Genomic DNA, 24,073 nt, shown 5'->3' on the forward strand with positions numbered 1-24,073 from the left:
CGGACGTTAACTTCAGACGGACCATAACATCTCTGAAAGTTGACGTGGAGATGTTTGTTCAGAAACGCCGATACTAAGGCAAAAATGTCATCCGACAGCTCCGCTTCAATACAGAATCAAAATGCTTCTACTCAACCCAACAATCCGCTTTCGAGGAAGCTTAATAAGATATTGGAGACGAGGCTTGACAACGACAAGGTAAGAAGAGGACTTACCGACTAGCAAGCCGACAGTGGCTAATTCCTCAAGCTAGCCGGTTCATAGTGAGTGGGGTGTCATATCATTTTCCTTCAGTTGACTTAAAAGTGTACATTTGCTGTATAAAACTTACTGCTTATGGTAAAGCACAGTAACAGCCAAAACAACTTTACGTTAAATTTGAACAAGTTGTAGCCTTTATATAGCTGTCGTTACCATTCATGTCCATCGGATCCCCATTGTAAAATTTGATTAGTTTGGCTCAAATTGACGAAGTGAAATTCTTGACATTTTTATGCAGTTCGTACGTTTCGCCTGTTTGTCATTTCAGGAGATGCTTGAGGCTCTGACGGCGCTGTCGGTGTTCTTCAACGAGAACAGTTTACGTACCCGGAGAAACCTGCGGGGTGATATAGAGAGACGAAGTCTGGCCATCAACGAGGATTTTGCACGAATATTTAAAGAAGTGAAAGAGGTAAATCAAAGATCAGAGGGCCTGTATCTTTCTCGTCATCTGGCCGGTGGTTTCCCATCACTCTAATTTGGATTCCACCGCATTTCAATGAAAGTTGATGTTGTTCTGTAGCATGGAACTTAGAAGTGAGCTGTTGGTTTTTTTTTTCCGTAATAAATGCAAGTATGTTCCTCTAAGTCACTGGCAGGATTTGATTGACCAGCAGTTTTGACTGCATCTCCATGCTAATAGCCATTTATCTAGGCTTAGTTTAGCATCATGATTCCACGGGGATGTTTTTCATTACAATGGGTGGTTTGAGAAAGACACTGCCTTTTAGAATAATGAATGATTAAATAAAGAGAGGGGCGGCAAAGCTAGGAGGTAGAGTGGCCGTTGAGCAACTGAAGGGTCGCTGGTCCGATCCTCACTTCCCCCGGTGACCATGTTTAAGTATCCTTGACCAAAATACTGAGCCCCTAATTGCCCCTGATGGCCCTGTGACGGACTGGTGACCCGTCCAGGGTGAATCCTGCCTCCTCTCACCCAATGTCAGTTGGGATAGCCCCCCCCCCCCCCTTAACGGATAAACGGTAAGCGGCATAGAGAATGGAGTGATGGACTAAAAAAACAAACAAGTACTTCAGTTCTTTAGCTCAAGCAAAACTTTGACAAATTTTACTTGTAAAGGAGCAACATTTGACCAGGAGAGTCTCTGCTTTGACTCAGGTACAGGGGGTTGTGCACTTTGTCCATCACTGGATTTAGAGAAAGATACCCAACCTCAGCAGACAATGCTGAATTGGTAGACATTTGAATTTTTGGCAACATTTCACTTAGACACACATTAACGTGTGTTTTTAGTCATTTTCAAAGTTGAGGTGGATTTATTTTAAAATGATATATGTTTCAATTTCTTACACACATTTTTGGTTTATTCTTTCCGGAGACTCTATTAGCAGCAGCAGCCACAAGACTTAATACTGCAGTGGAGAATTTGAAAATATATGATTTAGGCAGATGAAGCCAACATCAGTTGTCAGTTCACAAAACTGGCAGCCATTTTCTCACAGAATCAATAAAAACATTCTCTTGCTTGGTCATAAATCGCTGAACAAGCTAACAGCTCATTTTGTTTCATTAAGAACCTTGCAGACATCTCAGATCAGCTGGTTTGGCTCTTATGAGGTTCTTAACCTGGAAACAGCCGCGCTGCCTCAGCTTCCATGACCGAACAAATTGCGAAACAGCGAAAACCTACCCATTACCACTGTAGTTAATTTTTTTTAGCTCATATTATTTATTGTTTTAATAAACTTCTTTAATGTGCTTTTGATGAGCCATTTTACTCATTTTACCTGCTGTGTTTTTGGGTTTGTTCTTCTTTTACTTCCCAGGTATGTGCTTTTTTTTTCTCTTTTTTTTTTCTTTACGTTTTTGTGATTTTCTGTGTTTCCAAATTTTCCGCAGGAGCTTGAAAGTGTTCATGAGGATGTTCAGGCCATGAGTACGTGCTGTGAAGAAATGACCAGTAGGTTAAAGGTACGGAGCATCCTCTTGTTGCTTAAAATTTTCTTGAATGAATAAGGATTTACTAGACTGCGTTTTCACCTTGGTGGACGATGGCACATTGCCCAAACTTAACATAGTAATAGAACTATATATTCCTTTTAAAATCATAAATGTGATTTTTTTTTTTCTAATTTCTTTCAGAACATATTTTGAACACCAGATACAAAGAAATGAATTAATCAAAGAACTTTTCTTCAACAGGCTGCCAAGGAGCAAACTCAAGACCTGATAGTGAAAACCAACAAGCTTCAGGGAGAGAAGTGAGTTTATCTGGAGGGACGGTCGTAATTGTGGGTGTGTGAAGTTGTGTATAATTGACTCCTTAGTTACACTTCAAACATTTGAGATGAGACATGCAGTAGGAATTAAGTTACTATCAACAGGAAAATATGGAACAGCTAATCCCGTTGCCATTGATTTGGTATTTCTTGATCTTATTCTGATGACTGAGGATCTTCATTGACATTCCTAAAACACAATATATCTTAGTGTCGGATGGATTGCATCGCACAACTTTTTCCCATGTTTTGATATCCAAGTTTATGTGCAAACGAAACCCTATTTTGTTGTTTGCTGTAATTGTCAACTAAATGGCTGCTGCTCTGAACTTTTAAACTGACATTTCAGAATGTCAGGGAGAGATTGTGACGATAGATCAGCAACTTTATTCCAAAGAAATATCTTCCTGCCATTTCCTTCCATATCAGTTCTTTGGCTACAAGTCATTCTGAAACCCACATACGTCAATAATAAGCACCTTTAGCCGTCCAAAGCCAGTCTCTATCATTTCACTCTCTGGTGTCTCATTTCTTACAGAGAAATTACCGCTTTTCTATTCTGGCATGTCTCCAGACAAAATATAACTTCAATCATTGCACACAATCAGAGCAATAATATGGTCCACTTTGCAAACGATAACCTTTTATTGCTCATGAAATGTGTGGAACAAAATGCTGGATTTACAGTGTTTTCCAGATGTAGCCTCACAGCCTACATTTAAAATTCTTATGAATTTGACTGAATGATTTATGAAGTTGATGAGTATTTCCCCTCTGCTTGTCTATTTTGCCTAAAGATGGCAGCTATCATTAATGGAGTATTATTTGTTTTAGCTGTCAAGCCCTGTGATGTTTGGTGCTGAGATACACATCAAATCTAAATGAAGCCTATTAAGCGGAGAACAGAGTGTCAGTGGGTTACAGCTGAGCATGTGTGTTGAAATTTGCTGACAGCACATATTAAGAAGCATCCGATATGCAGATCCAATACATATACAGCTCACCGTGGCAGAGATATGAGCGGAGTCAGGTAGTGTATCTAACCAACCACAACTCTCAGAAAACTGATGTTGATTTTGAAAGCTTGACAATAAAATTAATGTCGCTATCATTAATCCACGACTTTAGCTGACAAAAGTGTTGACAGAAATGTGAAAATAAAATACTGGCTCATGCTAAGAGGTTAGGTGGGGGAGGGGTGCATTAGCATTCGGGCTGTGACCTAAGCGCTCAGTGACCTTGTGAGTCCGTGTGGAGGCGGGGGCATGAGCAAAGATAATGAAGATTTCTGGCAAAAGACCCTGCTGACAGCTGTGATGTACCGCTGCAATTCCATGCTCTGCTTGCACATCGTCAGGCCCTCATTGATGAAAAAGTGACATCGGATGGGAGGGCTGAGAGAGATTGAAGAGGAAGGAGATGAGCTTTGAAACTGAGAGCAGTCAAAAGTAATTTTTTCCATTATATGGTATCATTCTCCATTTAGTTCACTATTGGTACCGGGACATCTGTTTCCACTGTGCTTTCGGCGTAACCCGTCGTCATGTTGGCATCGCAGTTTATGTAAGGTTCGTAATTTTGTCTCTGATTTATCATGTGGGGTAGGAGAAGAGGACAAACAACTCATTACTGGTTATTCACTATCACGTCACAGTCCCATCCTCAAGGTGGTTCGTATCTGCAGTCTGAGTTCAAAATGAAACGTCACTTTCCTGAAGTTTTTCTGTTTTTGACTGAAGGTTTAGTGATAGGAACTATGAGTCATTAGAGAATCACAGCAGCTCTCTTATAACCTGCAGTGACGATTTCAAACACAAGTCCAGACTCCCCGTAGAAAATTAGTATTTTCAGCAGCGTCTGTCAGTCTCGGTCCTCGCTCTGGCGCTTCCACGAGCTCAGCAGCTGGGTTTGGAATCGATATTCAATTCCAATTAGCAATCGATAAGCAGAATCGCAGGATCGGAAACAATAAATGTCAAATGTTATTACGACGTGAGAGAGGCTTCTAGCTGTGCCAGTGTTGGCAAAGTGAGACCTGCTGTTGTCACTGGGTATAAAGGGAGAGCTGTTAAATAAAACTGAGGAGTGTCACAGAGCAGGTGAATATATTGTTTAGTTTGTGAAATTCTCAGTTAAAATACTGAGAAGAATGAAATATTTCATCTAAGCATGATTAGCTTTTTCCTTATTTTATTTTACTACATTTTGAAATCAAAAAAGTTGTAAGTCAATAAAAATCTGAATCAATGAGCGCAATCTGTACATTTCTAATGATACCCAGCAGCTTGTGCTGGGGCCTCCATCAGCAAATCAGTGCTAACCTCCATTAAGAGGGTGGTTGAAAGCAGCAGCAAAGCTAAATTTGTTCTTGTCCGTAGCGGCTTGGTCACCTCTGGTATATGGTATAAGTCCCTACTGCCATAAAAGCTCATAGAAAAAATGTTGGCAATAAATCAAAGCAAGTTGTGTTACGTTCGGATGGGGTGTTGTTGAAGGCGTGTGGTCAGAGCGTCCACATGAATGTCCTTCTCATTGCCCTCCTGCCTCGTCTCATTCTTCGCTCAGAGTTCCCTTTGGGACCGAATGTCCATCTGTGTGACATTTTCATTCGAAAATCCTCAATGACCCCACACCCAGATGGGATTGTGTTACACGCTGGGCTTTGACCTTGTCTTAAGCAATATTGTGTCAGAAGAGCTGCCAGGTAAAGTGTGAAGCCAAGCTGTCCTCCTTCTGCCCCCCCACCAGTCACCCCCTGCACCAGACCCCTCAGCCTCCACCATCAGGTATATTTCAGGTCACAGAATCCTTTGCAGTCCCATGACACTGTCTCTTAATGTTTTTTCTCCTTGTGAAACTGATAATAACAAAAATCCCTCTTTTTTTAAATTTAACTTCTAGATTCTTTCTCCTTGCCAACAACAAATTGTTCCATTATTCATTATATTACTACTCATTTACACCCTGCAAAATTGGTTATTGTGTACTTTGTAGCCTCTCTTTAAATGTCAGGGTGTCATTTTTGTTTCTTCTGAATCCATAACAGTTACAGGCTGCATGATAAAGCCCACTTGGCTCAGCCAAAATTTGCAGGGGTGTCTCTCCTCAAGTGTTCAGCAGATATGACCTGTTTTTCTCAGGGGGAAGGAGCCTTCGTACACCTATCTGCACCCAATTTACATGTGACATCAATCATCTTGTCATCCTTCCTCCCAACAAAGTAATGGGACTCTCTCCAGCCAGCCTTTTTCTGCTGCTGAATTTATTTGTATCTTCCATTTTAGCTTGGCGTCAGTTATTACATGTTTGATACTTGTGAAAATGAATGATTGGATGGGTGAAATCAGCTGGAGTCCGACAACAAAAGTAAGGTTGTAATTAGTTTTGATCAGAGGAGAAATATTCTGGCTGAATGATCAGGGGTGATTTGTGGTACTTCTCATTAACACCCAGCACTGACGGCAGATTTGCTCCATAATTTCGCTTTCTGAACTTGCAGGGCAGCACCGCTGAGGGAATCAGCCGATGCTCCTGATGTCTGTTTACCCAGCAGAGCAGGCCTGTCCTGAATGGTTGCTATCTCATCTGCCAGTGGCATTGTGTCATTTGTCAGCTCTAATGAAACAGAAAGGGAGAGCAGATTGCTTATAGTGTGCTGAAGCAAAAGGTGGAAGAGGAGCCAAATGGGGGTAAATGACCTGTGTTTGTCCGCTGGCTTTTAGACATGCTGCTCTTTTGTTTTGCTACACGTAAAGGCTGGTCCTGTACAAAAGCGCTGTCAGCAAGAGCACTGAAAAGGTGCTCTGTGTCGTTCCGTAATGAAACCTAACGCTACCCACCTGTTCTGCAGCGGGTGATCTTAGTGTTACAGTGACATGTTATCATGCTGAACAAGTCCAGACATCTCACTAACGGATGTTTTTATTGACTCTGTGGTCTGACAAGCACGCTGAGCTGAAGGGGTTAGACTGTTGGCTCTGTTTGCCAGCTATTACTGAACCGCTCAGGCAGCTTCACTAGGCCTACTTGGCCGCGTGCCAGAGAGCAACTCATTCACTAACCCCAACTAACATTTACCTGCATTTGACCGTGGCAGGCAGACATAGTTTACAGCGATTCTTTCATTGTATCAGCCACTTGTCAGACATGGTGTGCTTTCGTGGTGTTTCTTTAATTTGACTGTTTTCTCTCTAATAGTACGATATCGGCCCACATCATAAATTATAAACAAACAGGATCTAAGATGGTAAATGACAACTTGTCAAAACCAACCCCTGAAAAAGCTGAACGGCTCCTCTGGCTGCTGCTCAGCGTGACTGTTGGTACGGCTCTGTGTTGTCTGATGGGTCTGGCTGCCGCTGCGCCCTGTGATCGCTGGTGCGTGGCTAACTAACAGCTATGTGAATGCCAGATTTCAGCTCGGGCCTTTTGAAATGGCCCCTAATAGATCTGAATGGAGAAACCAACTCATGTGCTTTACAACTTCATGACAGGGTTGGTCACTTGATTTATTTATTACAAAGTGCAGTTGATGTGTGTTTCATTCAGTCTGTGTGCTTATCATTCAGTGCAATATCCTGTTAATCTTTTCATATTGTTCATCTTATTTTTTTGTTTAGATTGAGGCTTTCTTTCAATGAAATTGTACACTTTGGCAACCAAATTTCCCTCGATATATGCTTTACATATACACAACAAATTGATGCTTTAATATACCCACCATAGAGCGTAACCAATAGCAGACTTGACATACTGCACAGTGTCACTCTGACAAATGAATAATAAAAAAATATATTAATAATCAGGGGTCCTACATGTTTAAAAGGCATTTTATCTCCTAAAAAAAGTATAGAAATAAATGGTGATGTACACTTTTTTTTAAGAAAATTTCTTTGTATAAAGGCTCTGACTATTATTATTATTATCATTATCGTTCTGCATCCGGCAGTCCAAAGTGTGCTTTATGGCAGTCCAGTTTTGGCCAGTTATCCTACTTGGGAAACCTAAATACACCATTGATGGCCGCCGAAGCCTAAACCTTCTTTATTGTTTGGTGCAATGTAGTCTGTTTTTCAGAAATTTCATCCTGCCATGTTACATTACATAACCTCTGCTTGTTGAACATTCTTGAAGAAGGTCTCACCTTACTGAGCTCATCATTTCGAAAGACAAGCTCAGTCTCTGCATACTTCCCTCAACTGTGCGACTTGTCTCTCTCTGGTATTTGTTAATTGCAGTCTGGAAAAAGAATGTCTCATGTCTTGACAGCACTGCAGGAAAAAGTTCCTGTTGCTCCCTTGTTCTCTTTTTCCCCTTCTTTGTTCAGCTCCTTCAGCTCCCACAATCCACCTCACCTCACCTTGTGTAGGTGTGTGCAGCCTGTCTGTTGGTTGGGATTTACATCTTGGAGGAACAGGTCTGTCACTCGTCCGTAGGTGGTGATGCAAGGAACAGGGAGCATTTTATATCATACAGAAGAGATTCTTTCGCAAAGTTTGACGTGCCAAAAAGGTTTTGTCTTCTGGCGCTAGAAGAAGAGATCAACACGCACACTGTCAACAATGCTCGTAGTGTTGGCAGGCTGTACCATTATATAAGTAATTTTTTTCCAAATAAAATATGCGTTCTTCCACAGGTGATGATTCTCAGTCATTCAGGTTTGGTCAATGGTGCAAACGCTTTGCACTGCCTCAAGATAGGAGTGCGCCAACACATCGCCTGACTACTTTCCCCTTTCAAATGAAGGTGTGTGCGCCAGTTATTGCATGTTAGCACAGCGCATCAAAATGACAACTGCAGCCGTTTGAAGCAGTTGCACCTGCCACGCACTTTTCACTGCCTTGCCTGGAGTCCACTGAAATAAATGTTTTTGTGCTGTTGCAACGGGAAACAGTAATGGTTAAAATTTAAAGAAAACGTAAAGATAACCCAGCGCTGTGCCTACACATGTTCACAATTGATATAATAAATTCTTAGATATGAAATTCCAAATATTGAGGATATCACAGGCATAAAGAACAACAGTATTACAGGAATAGCAAGTAGTCTCCGTTATCATTCAGTCCTAGGGGCTGGATTACGTTATATTTTGTAAAATAAGCTCCATAAATATGCATCTTAATGATACAAACCTCGTTCTGAGAGAACTGCTGCTCTTCACTCTACTCGACTTCATGTTAATGTTTAGTGAAGACTGGTGTTCCATGTTGACATGGAAATAATTTTGCAAATGTATGTATCATTCAGTTAGATCATTACCTCATTAACATAGTTTTTTTTTTTGTCTGGTCCTCGAACTGGGGCTGTGTTGTCATCTGAAAATCCGCAGGGAAGTCTAGTCGTAACAGCCAACACGACAAGGTGGAGAAATATGACAATCTCTATTACTTGTTACTTAACCGCAATCACAAAATTTTTGAAGATAAAACAAGTATATGATAGTACAGAGATTATGAATGCAAATAATTGGAGAACAAAGGTAATTTTTTTATAGAGGTCTATGCAGTCTGACTTGGAAGAGCACCGTTTAAAACCGCTGCCGTATTGTCTTCATTTGTCAGACTCAGAAGCTACGTGCGCTCCTTCGCACGATTCACAACTGAGAAAAAGTCCCCAAAAAAATGTAAAAGGCAAAGAGGCCCTTCGGTCTTTTATGTGTGAACCTTGACAACTGTATAGAAAAATACCCAAATGTTGAATTCAGTAGTAGATTTACTACCATTTACTTTCAGCTGGCTGAACACTGCTTATAGCCATGTGAGAGACAATGGGCGAGTAATGTTAGGTTCTTCTCCTCAAGCAAAACAACCTGGTGATTTAGTGGTGCAGCCTTGTTTTCACAGGGTGAGAGAGAATATGGATGGATGCCGAGAAAGAAAGATGGGGACGGAGAGAAGACTCTGCTATCCTGTGACAGAGTTCCCTGTTGGACTTAGGCAGTTGCCATGGTCACTATTGTGTTGAGCCGCTTACAGTGACATTGATAGTGATCACAGCTGTTATTGATAGTGACAAAATCTATCCAGTATTCAGCTTTGAGTCCTTTTTGTTTGTCTTGTTGTCCTGTTATATATGCTCTCAGTCTTTCCCCCACCCTGCAGTTTCAGATGAGAGTTCCTCATGTGAGGAGCAAGACTGCCATCTGCTGTTGGATGTCTCACGTTCCACCTTTTGAGAAACAGTCCTGTTTTTGATAGTTTTCAGACTGCAGTTTGCAATAAAACACAGAGGAAATTAAATGCACTGTAATAAAACCGAATGATAAAGAGACTGAAGTGGGAGGAAGAAAACAAAGTTTCTTTTATTCTTACAATATATGTTGATGTTTATAAAAGTTAATTTATTTTGTGGAATAAATTTTACCCAGTGGCTACAAGACACAAGAAGAAGAAAAAAAAAAAGCAAATATCTAAATGACAAAACATTCCTCATGAAAAATGTCAAAGACGATTTATGACTATGTAGAAAATGACAACCACCATCACTTTTCTCTTAGCCATCGCTTGGAAGTTCGAGCCCAGGTGGCCCAGGCTTTCCTAGGCAAATTTCAGCTGACTAACGAGGAGATGGCCACGCTGCGAGGGACGAGGGACGCACCCATTACTGAGGTAATCCTCGATGTGATGTTTACTAATGAACGAAAGAGTCCCTCAATTTGTTCCTAGACGGTCCAGCTGTCCCGTAACCTCAGCCTGTTGCTCGAGAGGCTCCATTACCTGCATCACCTGGAGAAGGCCGATCACTCACCCTGCTCTGCTTATAACGCTGTTAGCAATCTAATGTAGTATAAAGATGTAGTGATTCATTAAAACGTTTCATATGTTATCATAATTTTATAATTGCTACCATGCTATTACACTTAGCTCGTAGTGTCAGTTTTGTTATCAGAGAATGTACGTGAATATCTGGATGCTGTGAATTTTGCTGTGACTTGAGAGATTTGTCAGCAGACAATAGTATCAGCTGCACATCCGCTGGAGCACAGTTGTTATTGATTAAGTATAATGTACACAGTCTGTACTGGATTTGATCGAAAGGGGGGCAGAATATCAGTCATCAGAGAAACTGTATGAGGTGGATCTCTGTCAGCACGCTGCTTTTTAAAGCTCCTCAAACATCATCAGATTTGATCACTGGGGCAGTGGTTTTTGTTGCTCACCATTCTGCTCCACAAATCATATGATCCCCCGTCGCCATTGATTGGTTTGAGCGGGGAAACGGTTTACAAGGATGTTTAGAAACAACAATCGGCACAGCTGTTCCTGGTAAACGCAGATCAGCTGTTCATGCATGTGGAGCTCGGACATTGTCGTTTTGTTTACAAACAAAAAAGTGCATTGTTATGAAATAGATGAATTAACATCTACGTATTTTTCCAGGATTTCTTCAAAGCTCTCAACCGGGTCAAGCACATCCACGAGGATGTGAAAATCCTCTTGCGAACCAACCAACAAACAGCAGGGTATGTCCCAGGGAAGGGTGCTCTCCTTCTTGTTTTCAGTGTATTGTTGTTTTTTTCAGAGGTTTTATTTTTACTGTTATATTTAGGCAGGTAGTCTGATTTTATTGTGTCTGTCAGATCTGACAGGTGATGGGTATGCAGTGGATGATCATGGTTCTGTGTGGTGCTTCCAGGTTAGAAATCATGGAGCAGATGGCAGTTTTACAGGAGTCGTCGTATGAACACCTCTACCGCTGGGCTCAGAGTAAGTAGGCTACAAAGAGTTAATGCCACGGCTACAACAGGGAATGAAACTAACGCATTATGACTCCCTTTGCGCCGGCCATCCATAACTGAAGTCGGTTGTTGTCAATCAAAAGAGGCACGACAAGCTAATTTTGTTCAAATTAATGAAAGATGTATCATCAGCGGACTTAGTTTTTATCTGTAATACAGTAGCTATGGAGCCCTGGAGCGACCATTGAGAGTTATAGATATTGCACCACCAAGGAGGTTATGTTTTATGTGGGTGGAGGGATATAATTTGGACCAACGAGGAACCCATTAAGTTTTAGGGCCAGGCGGTTTAACATGGCAAAGAATCGTAATTTCCATTTATGAACCCTGGTGGAGCTCTGTGCTCTCAGACTCCACTTCTGGATTCTTCATGCATTTCATCAGTAAAATTAGAATGCAAATAAACAATTTAGATCAAAGGGACCAAATTTGTGTAATTACAATACCGGATTATAGAGCTCCTGCTAAATTATGAGTTGTTATTCAGAAGCATATTTCACAAAGGGTTTATTTGTCAAGTGATGTCACCCAAATCTAGAAATAATAGTTTGGTGATGGTCGAATGAGGAGTTGTATGTCATTATGTTGCTCTTTAATCAGCAGTGTGTGGGGGTAAAAGTTAATTGGATTTTTTTTTTAGTTTGTGTTTTATTTACATATTGTTATCGAGCGTTTGGAAGGGAGAAGAAAACTCTCATGAAAATATTACTGCACGTCATCTTAAAAAGATTCCTTCTCGCATCAGACGTGGGACAACAGTTGGTCAGTGAATCCTGAAGTCAGTGAATCTGATCGTCAGTGAATCTGATCATGATAATTCAGTGGTCTCAATTTAGCATAGACAGCATATTAATTGAAGAGTCGGCACGTTCAGCATTAAGCAGCAATGAATGGACCATAACACAATTGTAGTTATCCTAGAGATCCCTTGTTGTTCTGTCTTCGTTTCTGTGTAGATGAATGTCGAGGTCTGACCCAGGAAACCTGTGATATCGGCCCTGTTTTGGTTCAATCCATGGAGGCCTTACAGGACCGTCCCGTCCTTTACAAGTAAGGCTCAATCAGTAACTCATGTCTGCCCCCACATTTTTGTTCTTCTCCGTGTCTGTCTGGATTTATATGCCTCCTAAGAACATGCACAGAAAACCTCTCAAGTCTCAAGGGATCAGCAGCCGCTTTCATGGTACCGTCTCCACTCGGCTCCGTGCGACTCAGATTGTATCGGTGCGTGGTTGTTATTGTGTTCAGGTTCAAATCCACAGCACTACCAGATGAAAAACTAACCACACTGCCTCTGTGATGTGTCTGTTATCATGACCTTGACTTTTGCCCACCAAAACTTTTTCAGTTCATCCTCAAGTAACAGTTCATAGCAAATTCAAAGGCATTCCCTCAACAACTTTCCCTGAACTAATGTTCAGCAAATGAGGCCGCAATTCAATCTTGTTAAATTCCAAGACCAAAAAGACTCTCTTCTTGTCTGTCACTGTGGATTTGTTAAGAGAATTAAAGAGGTTCTTATTAAACAACAGCCTGGGGAAACAGAAAATGTTGCCAGCTATAGAAGGAAGTGCTGCTCCCCAAAAAGAGACAAAAATTGCCATCACAGATTTGCGCCTTCTGAGTACCTGGTGGCTGGCAGAATGTCGGGGTGAAGCCTCGTATCGTAGGGCCCTACAATCGACTCTTGGATGGATGTAAAATACATCATTTTTTTCACAAGAATATACTTACTTAAAAAAAGTTGAGCTAGAAGTGCGTTGTCCTTGATTTACTTTGTCTGTTATGAATCCTTATGAAACGCTCTCAATAAAAGCCTTTTAGTGCACGTTGGCTAATACACGTCGAGTTCTGTCTCTGAGGATTACACTTTTGTATGTATGAGAACGGAGTGCAGTGAAAGGCCTGAAATATGTGAGTTTATTTATTATCATCAATAACTCCTAGTGACGCAGGAAATAACGTAATCAGCAAATGTATACATAATGTTTTAAAAGCAATGAATCTTAATATCCACGCAAATGAGTTTTATCCATCTTGACGGAGAGCTGAGTGTGCCCCGTGTGAGAGCGTTTAACTGCATACAATTCAGATTTCCTCCCTCTTACTTTAACCAAGAAGAAGAGAAATTTCCCACGTTACCATTAAGATATGTGTTTTTTTTGTTGTTGTTGTTGTTGTTTTTTTAATGGCAGACTTCCCCTAGCGTGTGCTTTCTTGGAAGTGCACCTGCCTCTGTGCCCAGAAAGTGTCCAAGGTCATGCGCAGACTGGGGATGTTGAGGCTTAGAATGCAGAAAGCAGCCTTTCCTGGAATCTAAATTCAGCACTATCTTCTGTTTAGTCTGACAAAGAACTTGCCACGGCCAAGTAATCAAAACAACCCCAAACTCTTCCCTTTTGGAAAAGCTGCCTGCATTGTTGACTTATGTCAGCAACTGACCTCCAACACACACGAAAACATTGTGGCAGATGTTTTTTTGTTTTTTTTTCACACGGGTTATTGCTGTGTGTTAAATGTTGCATTGTCTATCTTCTGTTTGATCAGGTACACGCTGGATGAGTTTGGGACTGTGCGCAGGAACGCAGTGGTCCGAGGCTTTATCGATGCCCTCACGCGCGGTGGGCCGGGAGGAACTCCGCGCCCCATAGAAATGTATTCACATGACCCTTTGAGGTAACTTGTCAACGATTCCATTTCCTTAAAGCTTTTATCCAATATCTGTTTGTCAGGTGAGCCTCATGTGAACGGGAAGGTATTTCAGGATGCATCCCTTATGCAAATTTCAACTTTTCGTGCTTATTTGTAAAGAAACTTTTATTTTTCTTTCAAACGAGTCTCTGACCATTTTCTTGTTTACATTTGCATCTTGAGTGAATAAAAATTACACCGTTGATGTTCTTAGCTCACAAGTTGATTGAAAAGCTGAAGACCCCCATCTGACCTTTTAATTATTCATGAACTAATAAATAATTTAATATCAAAATTCAAAATAAGTTTTGTCCTGCATTTTTTTGTTGCAGAAACATTTTTTTTTTTAAATGAAACAAAAAATAATCGCAAAATGACGTATTCTTCATAAATATACACTACCCGTTCAAACAGTAGATCTCCTGTGTGATTGCAAATCAGGATCTTTGAGGGATGACTGTCTATTTTGTCCAAGAGTGTCTGGGCGTCTCTCTTCTGATTGCACCACATCCTCTTCCTCCTGTGCCCAGAAGCCAAATTGGAGATTTTCTCAGAATACGAGCTGTGTTTTGAACACAAGATCACCTCCACTGTATTGGGGGCATCAGCTCTTCTGGGAACATTGAGTTCTTTCTTACCTCCCCTATGTCCTTTGAATGTACGCACACATACACGTAGTGATCAACTTTAACTTTGCTGTTTTCCACCATTATATAACACCAAAAGCCTTGTGGGGGTGGGGAAACACGAAGACCCATGCTTCGGTGTAACCGTCATAAGATCGGCCCTCTGGTTTAATACAGGCTGCTTTGTCCATCTTTCAGATATGTTGGGGACATGCTAGCCTGGCTGCACCAAGCCACCGCCTCAGAGAAGGAGCATCTGGAAGCTCTGCTGAAACAAGTCACACTGCAAGGTACAAAGATGCCTACATGCAGATTACACTGTTGCAGGTTTTTACCAAAATAACCCCCCAAAAAAAGCTTGCACGTGCTAAAATGATAAAACTCTGGGTGCTGGATTGAAATGCCAGCGCTGAAGAGAACATAAAATCCGCACACCAGAAATAGCTCCTAAATGCTTTTAATCAGCATGGTAACCACATGTTACATTTTGGGCACCTGCCCTTCATCATACATCTTCATCCTTAGTTTTTGCAACAATTTATGCGTCTTTCCATCCATTACTGGTATTTGAATATTCAGTGTTATCAAGATGCGCAGTGGGTGGCATGCTAATTTTCCTGTCTGGAGCTGTAGAAGAGCAGGCATGCAGCAAGGTGACGTAATTAAAAGAGCAACAGTCAAACCCCATACATGGAAAAGATCAAGATAGGTTTAAAAGTTGCTGATGGGAAATGGAAATGGAGACGTTTGAAATCCTAAGATTCCAGGTATTGCAGCTAACAGCCCTGACCACCATGTGGTTGAAGTAGGTCATCATTTATTCAATGAATCTCTTTTCATTGGATTTATTCATATTTTTATTTGATCAATACACCCATTCTTCCCCCTTTCCCCCAGTGTCCTTTTTTTCCCCCTTCATTTTTCAGGAAATGATTCAAATTTTCTAATTTGGGGTTATTTTACGCACACATGGAAAATATGCCTAGAAAGTGTTTGCTGGAAGGGTGAACAAATCCAATTCCACGACATGAATTAAGCCTGATGGTCTAATAGCTGCATTTTCCACTGCATCTAAACTCTCCAGCTTTCACATTTTTCATGGACAGAAATTTATAGGAAGATCACTTGTATTATGCTAAGCTAATGAATCATCATTATTCCCTCACAGGCCTTTTGTGTTCAATTAGAAATAGTCTAACCAGTGTTGTTTTTTTATTTTTATTGATGACTGCGTTATCTGCTTGATGTAATACATATTCTATCACTACTAGACCTTGTAAATGGTGTGTGTGTGTGTGTGTGTGTGTGTGTGTGTGTGTGTGTGTGTGTGTGTGTGTGTGTGTGTGTGTGTGTGTGTGTCTTGCTTCCTCATTAGGAGTGGAGGAGAACATGCAGGAGGTGGTGGGACACATCACTGAGGGAGTTTGTAGGCCTCTGAAAGTGAGCAGTTCTTCCATTATCAGGACAGTGTTGATGAAATATTGATGCCACTCCTCGGTCAAGTTCTGATCCTGTGCTGGGTCCTCAGGTCCGGATAGAGCAGGTCATTGTTGCAGAGCCAGGTGCCGTCTTGCTTTACAAGCTTTCCAACCTGCTGAAGTTCTACCACCACACCATCAGGTAGTTGTTCTCTCCCAGCCGCCCTGCAGTTTTATCCACTGGGACAGCATTGATGAACCTTGTGGTCTTTGTCCAGCTCCATCATCGGCACCAGCGTGGCCTCCTTGCTCATGACTATTGAGGAAATGCACATACTCAGCAAAAAGATGTTCTTCAACAGCCTGAGCCTTCACGCGAGCAGGCTCATGGACAAGGTAAAGTCCAGACATTATCTTTTTTTTTTTTTTATTTCTTTCTTATTTACTCAGTCTGAAAAATCTGTTGTTCTTTTCAACGCCTCCTCACATCTGTTTCATTATCTTTGAAGCGATAATGAGAGAAAACTCTCTCAGATTTGTCACAAATGTCCACTTGGACTCAAGAATGAACTGAAAAGAGTTTGGTTGTCAAAGACCCAGTGGCCTGACATAGATTCCATGTAACACAACTACTTATGAACACCTGGCAATGTCATCACATTGGGCATAAACGTCTACACACACACGCACACACAGGATCTCTTCTTTTCTTTCTTAATTTCTTTGTATTTGTCTGAGTATTTCTCCAAGTATTACACATTGAAAACACAAACAACTTGGTAAATCATATGAACTCGGTTACAGTCTATTTAGGTAGATTAAACATACATTCAAGTTTTAGTACTTCTAAATTAATGCACAATGCTGTATTTGTGGAGTGGTTGATACTTACATCAGAGAAGTGTCAATTCCGCTTTTAACAAAATAATGTTTCGAAATTCCCTAAGCAAATAATGATCAGGTTAAATGTGGCTTCTAGAAATAATAAGCTCCCGAAAAAGACAAGGAAGAAGACTTGTTTTTTAGTCTGAGTCAGTTCCCAATTTTCTTTTATAAAAACCATTAAATGACAGTATAGTGGTTCTGTTTTACACCCTGTGGATATACAATGCGTTTTCAGCTCTGTTTCTCTTCCCACAAAGACAACAAGGTTATTTCTGTGGCACTACAGTTGTAAAAATAAATGTGCTTGCCGGTCACTGCATCAAAATGGCCCTAGCTGCCAAAAAACACCAAACTTGTTACCATTTAGTTAAATTGGCAACCAAATATACATCAGCACGAGCTATTCGATGTGACAGGTAGGTTGTGTCCTGATCAATAGTGGTTACGAGAATTACCCCGTAGCTTGGTGTTAATCAAATTGGAGGCCGTCAGGGTTTTAGTGTCAATTCCAGCTAATACCAGGAACACAGCCTTCTCATGATTTACTCTATTAGCTGGACAAAGGTGGCTGGGCTCAGTTGTGTGTCCAGAGGCTGATGAGAACCCGCCCCCCCCCTACGGATTCAGAACAAGCAGCAGCAGTTTCAGTTTGTCTCAGTGAAGGCTACATTTCATATACTCATGGAAAAAAAAACAAACTGAAAAGTCACAGAATTATAAATCGCGATATCCAGACCTTGAAAAGTGTTTTTGGGAAAATAAATAAAGATTTCTCTTCCTTTTATTTTTTCTGAGTAGGTAGAACTTCCACCTGCAGACCTTGGACCCACAGCCTCTCTTACTCAGACCCTGTCCCTCCTCAGGGAGGTGCTGGCCTCCCATGACTCCTCAGTGGTTCCTTTGGATGCCCGTCAGGCTGACTTTGCTCAGGTAAACACTTTTGGCACAGATTATTGCCGGCGTCTGTTATATTTAACGCTCATCTCAGCTTTTTCTCTACATCTTCTCTCTCAGGTGCTTTCTTGCATCTTAGATCCGCTACTGCAGTTGTGCACAGTGTCGGCCAGTAACCTCGGCACAGCTGACATGGCGACGTACATGGTCAACTCCCTCTACGTTATGAAGACAACACTGGCTCTCTTTGAGTTCACTGATAAGAGGCTGGAGATGCTGGAGTTCCAGGTCTTTCTTCCCACTATGCAGCTCATGTAATCAAAAAACAAACAACGAGGTGTAAACCAAGCGAGAGTTTGACAATTATTTAATCTTGTATATTTATGTAAAATGTATTTACAATAAGACAATAAGTAAGTCAACAAATAACACGTTAGTAGGACAAGACTAATTGAACTATTAATAACCCATGTTATTCAAAGTGAATGCTCTGCTCAAGGTGATTCTACGGTCTTTGCAGATGGATACTGCTCCCTACAAATAGTCTCCTTCTTTTCATAAAAAAACCTCTTGGCCCTCTTCTTTTAGCCCTGCTCAAATGCACCATTTCTACCTCTATTTTTGACAGATCTTTTGTAACCGAACACCAAAAGAGCTCCACTGGATGCTGCATTATCAATAGCACAGTGATTCTCCATTAACCACAAGTACCATTGGTTTACAGTGCAGCCTGGAGCTGGATTTTAAACGTCTCTCTCTCGCTCTCTCTTTCTCTTTCTCTCTCTCGCTCTCTCTTTCTCTTTCTCTCTCTCGCTCTCTCTCTCTTTCTCTCTCTCGCTCTCTCTCTCTCTCTCTTTCTCTGTATTTTCTAGATTGAAGCTCATCTTGACACTCTAATCAATGAGCAGGCATCCTACGTGCTGACCAGAGCTGGGCTGAGTCATATCTACAGTTGTGTCCAGCAGCACAGTGCTGAACAGGTCTTGTGTAGCACTTAACCACACTTTTACCCATCGCCATTGTAAAACTATTGTTTTTTTTCCTTCCACATGTCCTCTAAGACTCATTGGTCCTTTTTACACAAATCTAATCAGCAGCGTGGTCCAAGTTCACGTCGAAAAAGAACAAGCTCAAAATTAATTTCCCACATACGAAAATCAACGAGTTTATGTTCATAGTTAGGAACTGATCTTTATCATTCCTGCGGCCTCTCCACCCCCAGTCCCCAATGATAAACATAAATCGCAAAGATTACTTTTAACAGCCAAGCAGAACTAATGTGAGCACAAACCACAACGTTTGGAGGAACTATGTGACTTTTCGCTCAATTTCGTGGGGTCGTCACTCATTCATGTGACTGCAGTAGAGAGGATGGCTTTTATGTCCACGCTCAGCTCACCGTTCACCAAAAACACGGGAACGTTCACGTCGCTGCTTAGCAGTAACCATTAACGCTCTGTCTTCGAGCCCAACATTCCTTTGTTACCGTATGACCGGTTTCTGATGATTGAGAAATCACATCATTTCCCATGAAACTATTTTACGGTACACATCGTGGTGCATAGTGGAGCTGATGGCCCCGAGCCTTCCTCCACTGTAATAACACTGCTGTTGTGCTGACTTAAACCCATAGTTGTGGTTTAGCGTGCGAGTCTTGAAAATGTGTCATGTCAGGACACACCACACCCAGTTGCTCTGGCTGCTGCTGCTGCTGCTGCTGCTGCTGCTGCTGCTCAACACAAAAGCTCAATCATGAGCTGTTATTCTTGTGCAGACTATTTCTCTACTCAGGTGGCCTTGAGTTTCTTTAAATAGTTTCCTCTTTGAAAAGACCCAGTAGCTACACTTAAAAACCCCACATTTTGGCGACTGACTTAATCCTCCACATTTATTCTAGATTTTTTTAAGGTTAACTTTCTCTTTCTCTTTCTCTTCATCCCTGTAATTTTCTATGATTCATCAGATGAATTAGTCAGATACAAGTAAAGACTGATAAAGATTTAAGGTTTCCACAGACCAGGAGCTTGTCGATGACTTTTTAGAGTCCCTCCATATTTGTTAATGTGCCTCTATCCCCATAAAATCCCTCCAGATACCAAACTGTATCTCTGACCCTTGGACGGCCTTCTGTTTGCTGCGCTTAATGTTGGCAATTTAGGTGTTTAAGCTTGGCAAAATGTAGCCATTCAGGATAATCAGTGGGAGCTCATTGCCGCAAATGTACTCAGTTATGTTCACAAAGTCCGTCTGTCTGTTCTGCACACTATTCGTACTCAGCACCAAGATTTAGAGAGAAATTTTAGATCTGATCTGCTTGCACGTCTTCAAAATAAATCAGGACAAACTTTTATCGGGTTTCCAACAACTTAAATCTCTTACAAAATCTTTTTTTTTTTTTGTCTGAAGGCTGGATTATGTAAGGCAGTTGGACATATTCTGATATATTTTGTGAAAAGCCCTATTCTTAAATCGAAGAAAAAGAAATTATTCTTATTTTCCACTTAAGTGGCCAGCAGCAACATCATTGAGACAGTCATTAGTTTGTCCTCGCTTGCATCTATTTTCAGCAAGCGTGAGATAAATTGCACTGACAAACTTATTCAGACTAATTTTCCCGACCAACCTTGGGGAATTAAGACCTCAGCTACATCGCCTTTATTTGGTTCTTTGACTCTTAAATGTTTGCTGTTCATTCACTGTAACCTTGAGCTGGATTGTAAGCTTTTCTTCGGTGTCCCAGGGCCCTCTGTCCCTCCTCCCCAGCATGGACAGCTCTTCTGTAAAAGCAGCCATGGTGAGTTAAACTGAGTTTATCTATCAGGCAGTGTTTCCTTTCATCTATGTCTCATCACCTACTCTTGTATATCTCTTACTCAAACAAAAGGTTCAGTTTGATCGGTATTTGTCATCACCTGATACCCTTGTGATGCCACAGCTCAACTTCCTGCTGAGTGCAGCCATCAAGTAAGTTCCTGTCTGCATTACACGCAACATTCAGGCTTCGATTTAAATGTTTTCCACTTTGCTCGGTGTTTCAACACGGTTAAGAGGATATTCAGCGAGATAAAAATAGCACGAGAGTTGACCTCAGGATTCATTAGTTTCCCAGATGTGTAATTACTGTGCTCCAAACAAAACACTCCTCCAAACGCATGGAGAATTTGGATGCTAAATTGCTAAAGCCACCAACACATTGAGAGAACAGTCAGCAGGACTGCCTGTATTTGTCTTGCTGATCAGAAATTGCACATGCTTTTAGCTCAATCCAGCTGCTACGTTGGAGGCCTCTCTCTGTGAGTCACGTTTACTGGGAAGAGCAGCAGGCTTGAGGAGCACTCTGTACCACAGGTTAATGTTCTCTATTAATGGACATGGGGGGGAGTAATGGGCAGGACGCCATTAATTAGCTTCTGGTCCATTTCTCAATCACATTCGTTCCCTGAAATAATTCCTCCTCTTTGTCTTTCTCTCTTGCTTTCCCGCTATCTCTCACGTCCGCTTTATCGCTCGCCTAAATAAACAAAAACACCTTGCAGTGCGCCGAAAACACAAATAATGGGAATGTACTTTTCTGAGCCCCTTTGCTTCACATTTGATGTTAGTGCACTTGGTGTGGTGCGAGGTGTTATACGCAGCCTAGCAGATCTACTTTCTCTGTGGACCAATTAAGAATATGGATCTCAAGAGCCTGAGTGGGATACTACCGAGGCACTCCTGATGTGGCCTTAACTCCTCTCATTGGCTCTTCAGAACAACTGCTGCATCCTCCAGGAGACAGCGTTACATTATTTCCAACTCTGAAGATGTTGCATGTTGGCATTAGTCAGAAGAAGACACTTAAAATGAAGGAGCTGATTACATTTGAAAGCGAATTTAATACAATCCCTGATGTAAAACAACAATCCTTTATTTCCAACGAAACAATCCCTTCATCATACGTGGTTGTTTTTTTAGCTTTTTTATTTTGTTTCCTGGCTTCAAAATATAGCAAGCATCAAATAAGTTTGAGTAATTAATGAAAATGTAATTAGAATCACAATTTGTGCATTTTTTTTTCATGCAGCATCAATGTTTGTTTAAGGCTGGTTGCATGCTCAAAATACCATTTTAGATTAAATATTGTATTGCTTCAGAGATGTCCAGGCCAGCACAAAATGGACACAATTATAATTCCAATTAGTTAAAAAAAAAAAGCGACCAATGCTGTAAGAAATGGGCATTTCTCGCTAATATTGCAAATCAAATTGCAGATTGCAGCTGTAGAATCAGTCAAATGAATTGCAGTAAGATTTTTTTTTTTGTGGGGGGGGGGGGGGGGGTCGCACAACCCTAACATCAAGTAATCAATAAGGATTAAAACATGGACATTTAATAGAGTCCAAATTCATACGCTCCAGAAGTTCAGGCATCAGGATCTGTATTGGATCGTCTCGAATATAAACCACTGCTAAAATAGATAAAGTTACAACGTACACTGATCGCTGGAAAAGGAATTCTGTTAACTTGTTTTTTGTTGTTGTTGTTTTGCAGTTGTATCTAAAGTGAGAATCAAGAAGTAACGACAACAGCTTCAAGAATCCTGACACTTTTAGCTCCTGAACGTGTTTACAATTTACTTTTAGAAGCTGTCAATAAGCGTCCAAAGGGGACTTATCGTTCTTCACTTCACATTTTAGCTTAAAATATGATCGCAAATGTCAGGAATGATTCATGACTCCATTTTTGGCTGTGATTGGTCTTATGCATGTGTGATAACACCTTACTATGTATCCATAGATGGCAGTATCCACCACCACTCATCAAATTTACACTGTGGTGCCACAAAATGGTTATTGAACAAAAAAATTTGTATAATTAGGAAAAATTCTTATCTAAGGACGACTGACTTCAGCTCTCGATGAGTGACTAATTACCACATAGCTCTGCTGGTCTGATGTAGAAACACTGGACCCGGTTCACTCTCACAACCAGCAATAATGTGTAAGCATTTGGGTCGCTACATGTGGATATTCTGTATAGAAACAACCTAAAAAAGTAGCTTTTTGTCTCGGGAGTCCAAACATTTCTGTGCGTTTGTGCAGGGAGCAGATCTTCCGTCAGTCCACTGAGCTGGTGTGCAGAGCCTACGGGGAGGTTTTCACAGCGCTGACCAGCCCAGCTAACAGTTACAAAGACCCAGAGAACCTGGTCCCCAGATCCCCGCAGCAGGTTCAGACCCTGCTCTCCTGAGAGACACCTTTGTCCCAAGTGAGGTGAGCACCAGAGCTGGACATCCAGGAGGTTATTTAAAGACCTGTGTAGTCTGGACTGTTTTCTAACACAAATGTATATAAAAGTGGTTGTCAGGTGGGGTTGTGGGAAATGAGGGATGTGGATCTCTGGTCTTGGAGTGAGAGAGAGAGAGAGAGAGAGACACATCTGTGTGCCACGAGAGTGGAATATATGTGATCAATTTACTTTCCCTGCTGCAAGCGCTCAGCTTATTTTTCTCCCTTTACACCACACTTGTACTTGCTTCTGTTTTTACACCTTGTACCTTTTTTGCGATCATCTGTGTAAAATAATTTCTTTTTATCAACATTATTAAACATTACAACTAAAGGAAACCGATTTAAACAGGCTGGTCTTATTTTTTTCCACTTAAACACATTCAGGAACACAATGCCAAGAAAAAAACTAAAGAAGCTTCAGATGGAATGTTTATTTTATTCCCTTTTTTTTATTTGTAGGCTGAAAATGGAAAGTCTTGTTCATCTTGTTTGACTGTTCAAACATTGTCTACCTGCTGACTAAGATATTAAAACAAGGCTGTACTGTTTTACTCATTTCCATGAAATTATACCTTAAAACAGTTTCTTGCTTTTTTTTTTTTAACAAATTGTCAGTAGGAGAACAAAAGTTTTTCCCCTCACCATAAACAACTTTCAATAATCTTGAAGTCCAGATTTGATTTATGCCGTCGAATTCCAAGGGTCAGACAATGAGAAAAACTGGGGTGGAAAACAGAGATGCAATACCACTTTTCCAGCCTTCCTCTACACATAACGCTCTTCACTCCATACAGAATAAGTAAAATAAAATTTCAAAAAATGTAAACCAAACCAAAACAACAACAACAAAACATGAAAACTGAAGATTACGAAGCCCTGGAGCGGCCATTGGAGAGCTACGTGGGCCTCGAGGGAAAAAAATGCAGCTGACAAGATATCACCAGTTCCTCTAATCTAGTTATTTTGAGGCCACAAGAACTAATTTGTTTCCACAATTTATTTAGTTTTAGATTATGAAATATATAATTATTCTCAGGCTTCTCGGGGCTC

The 24,073-nt window shown here is 41.0% G+C and overlaps 1 protein-coding gene across 1 annotated transcript; it reads left to right on the forward strand.

Annotated features, from left to right (window-relative positions):
- Nucleotides 1–23,509, forward strand: cog6 (component of oligomeric golgi complex 6). The gene is made up of 19 exons (XM_086216487.1): nucleotides 1–198; nucleotides 530–673; nucleotides 2,123–2,194; nucleotides 2,426–2,484; nucleotides 9,998–10,109; nucleotides 10,881–10,963; nucleotides 11,137–11,207; nucleotides 12,196–12,289; nucleotides 13,787–13,915; nucleotides 14,755–14,846; nucleotides 15,932–15,996; nucleotides 16,085–16,176; nucleotides 16,253–16,370; nucleotides 17,658–17,789; nucleotides 17,874–18,041; nucleotides 18,626–18,733; nucleotides 20,494–20,547; nucleotides 20,638–20,717; nucleotides 22,835–23,509. The coding sequence occupies exons 1-19, from the start codon at nucleotides 85–87 to the stop codon at nucleotides 22,980–22,982; spliced, it is 1,935 nt and encodes a 644-aa protein (XP_086072613.1). The 5' UTR covers nucleotides 1–84; the 3' UTR covers nucleotides 22,983–23,509.
- The last annotated feature ends 564 nt before the right edge of the window (nucleotides 23,510–24,073 follow it).

Source organism: Aulostomus chinensis, chromosome 10 (genome assembly GCF_037954235.1).
Source record: "Aulostomus chinensis isolate RoL2024-O1b breed Wild chromosome 10, RoL_Achi_v1.0, whole genome shotgun sequence".
Taxonomy (NCBI): domain Eukaryota; kingdom Metazoa; phylum Chordata; class Actinopteri; order Syngnathiformes; family Aulostomidae; genus Aulostomus; species Aulostomus chinensis.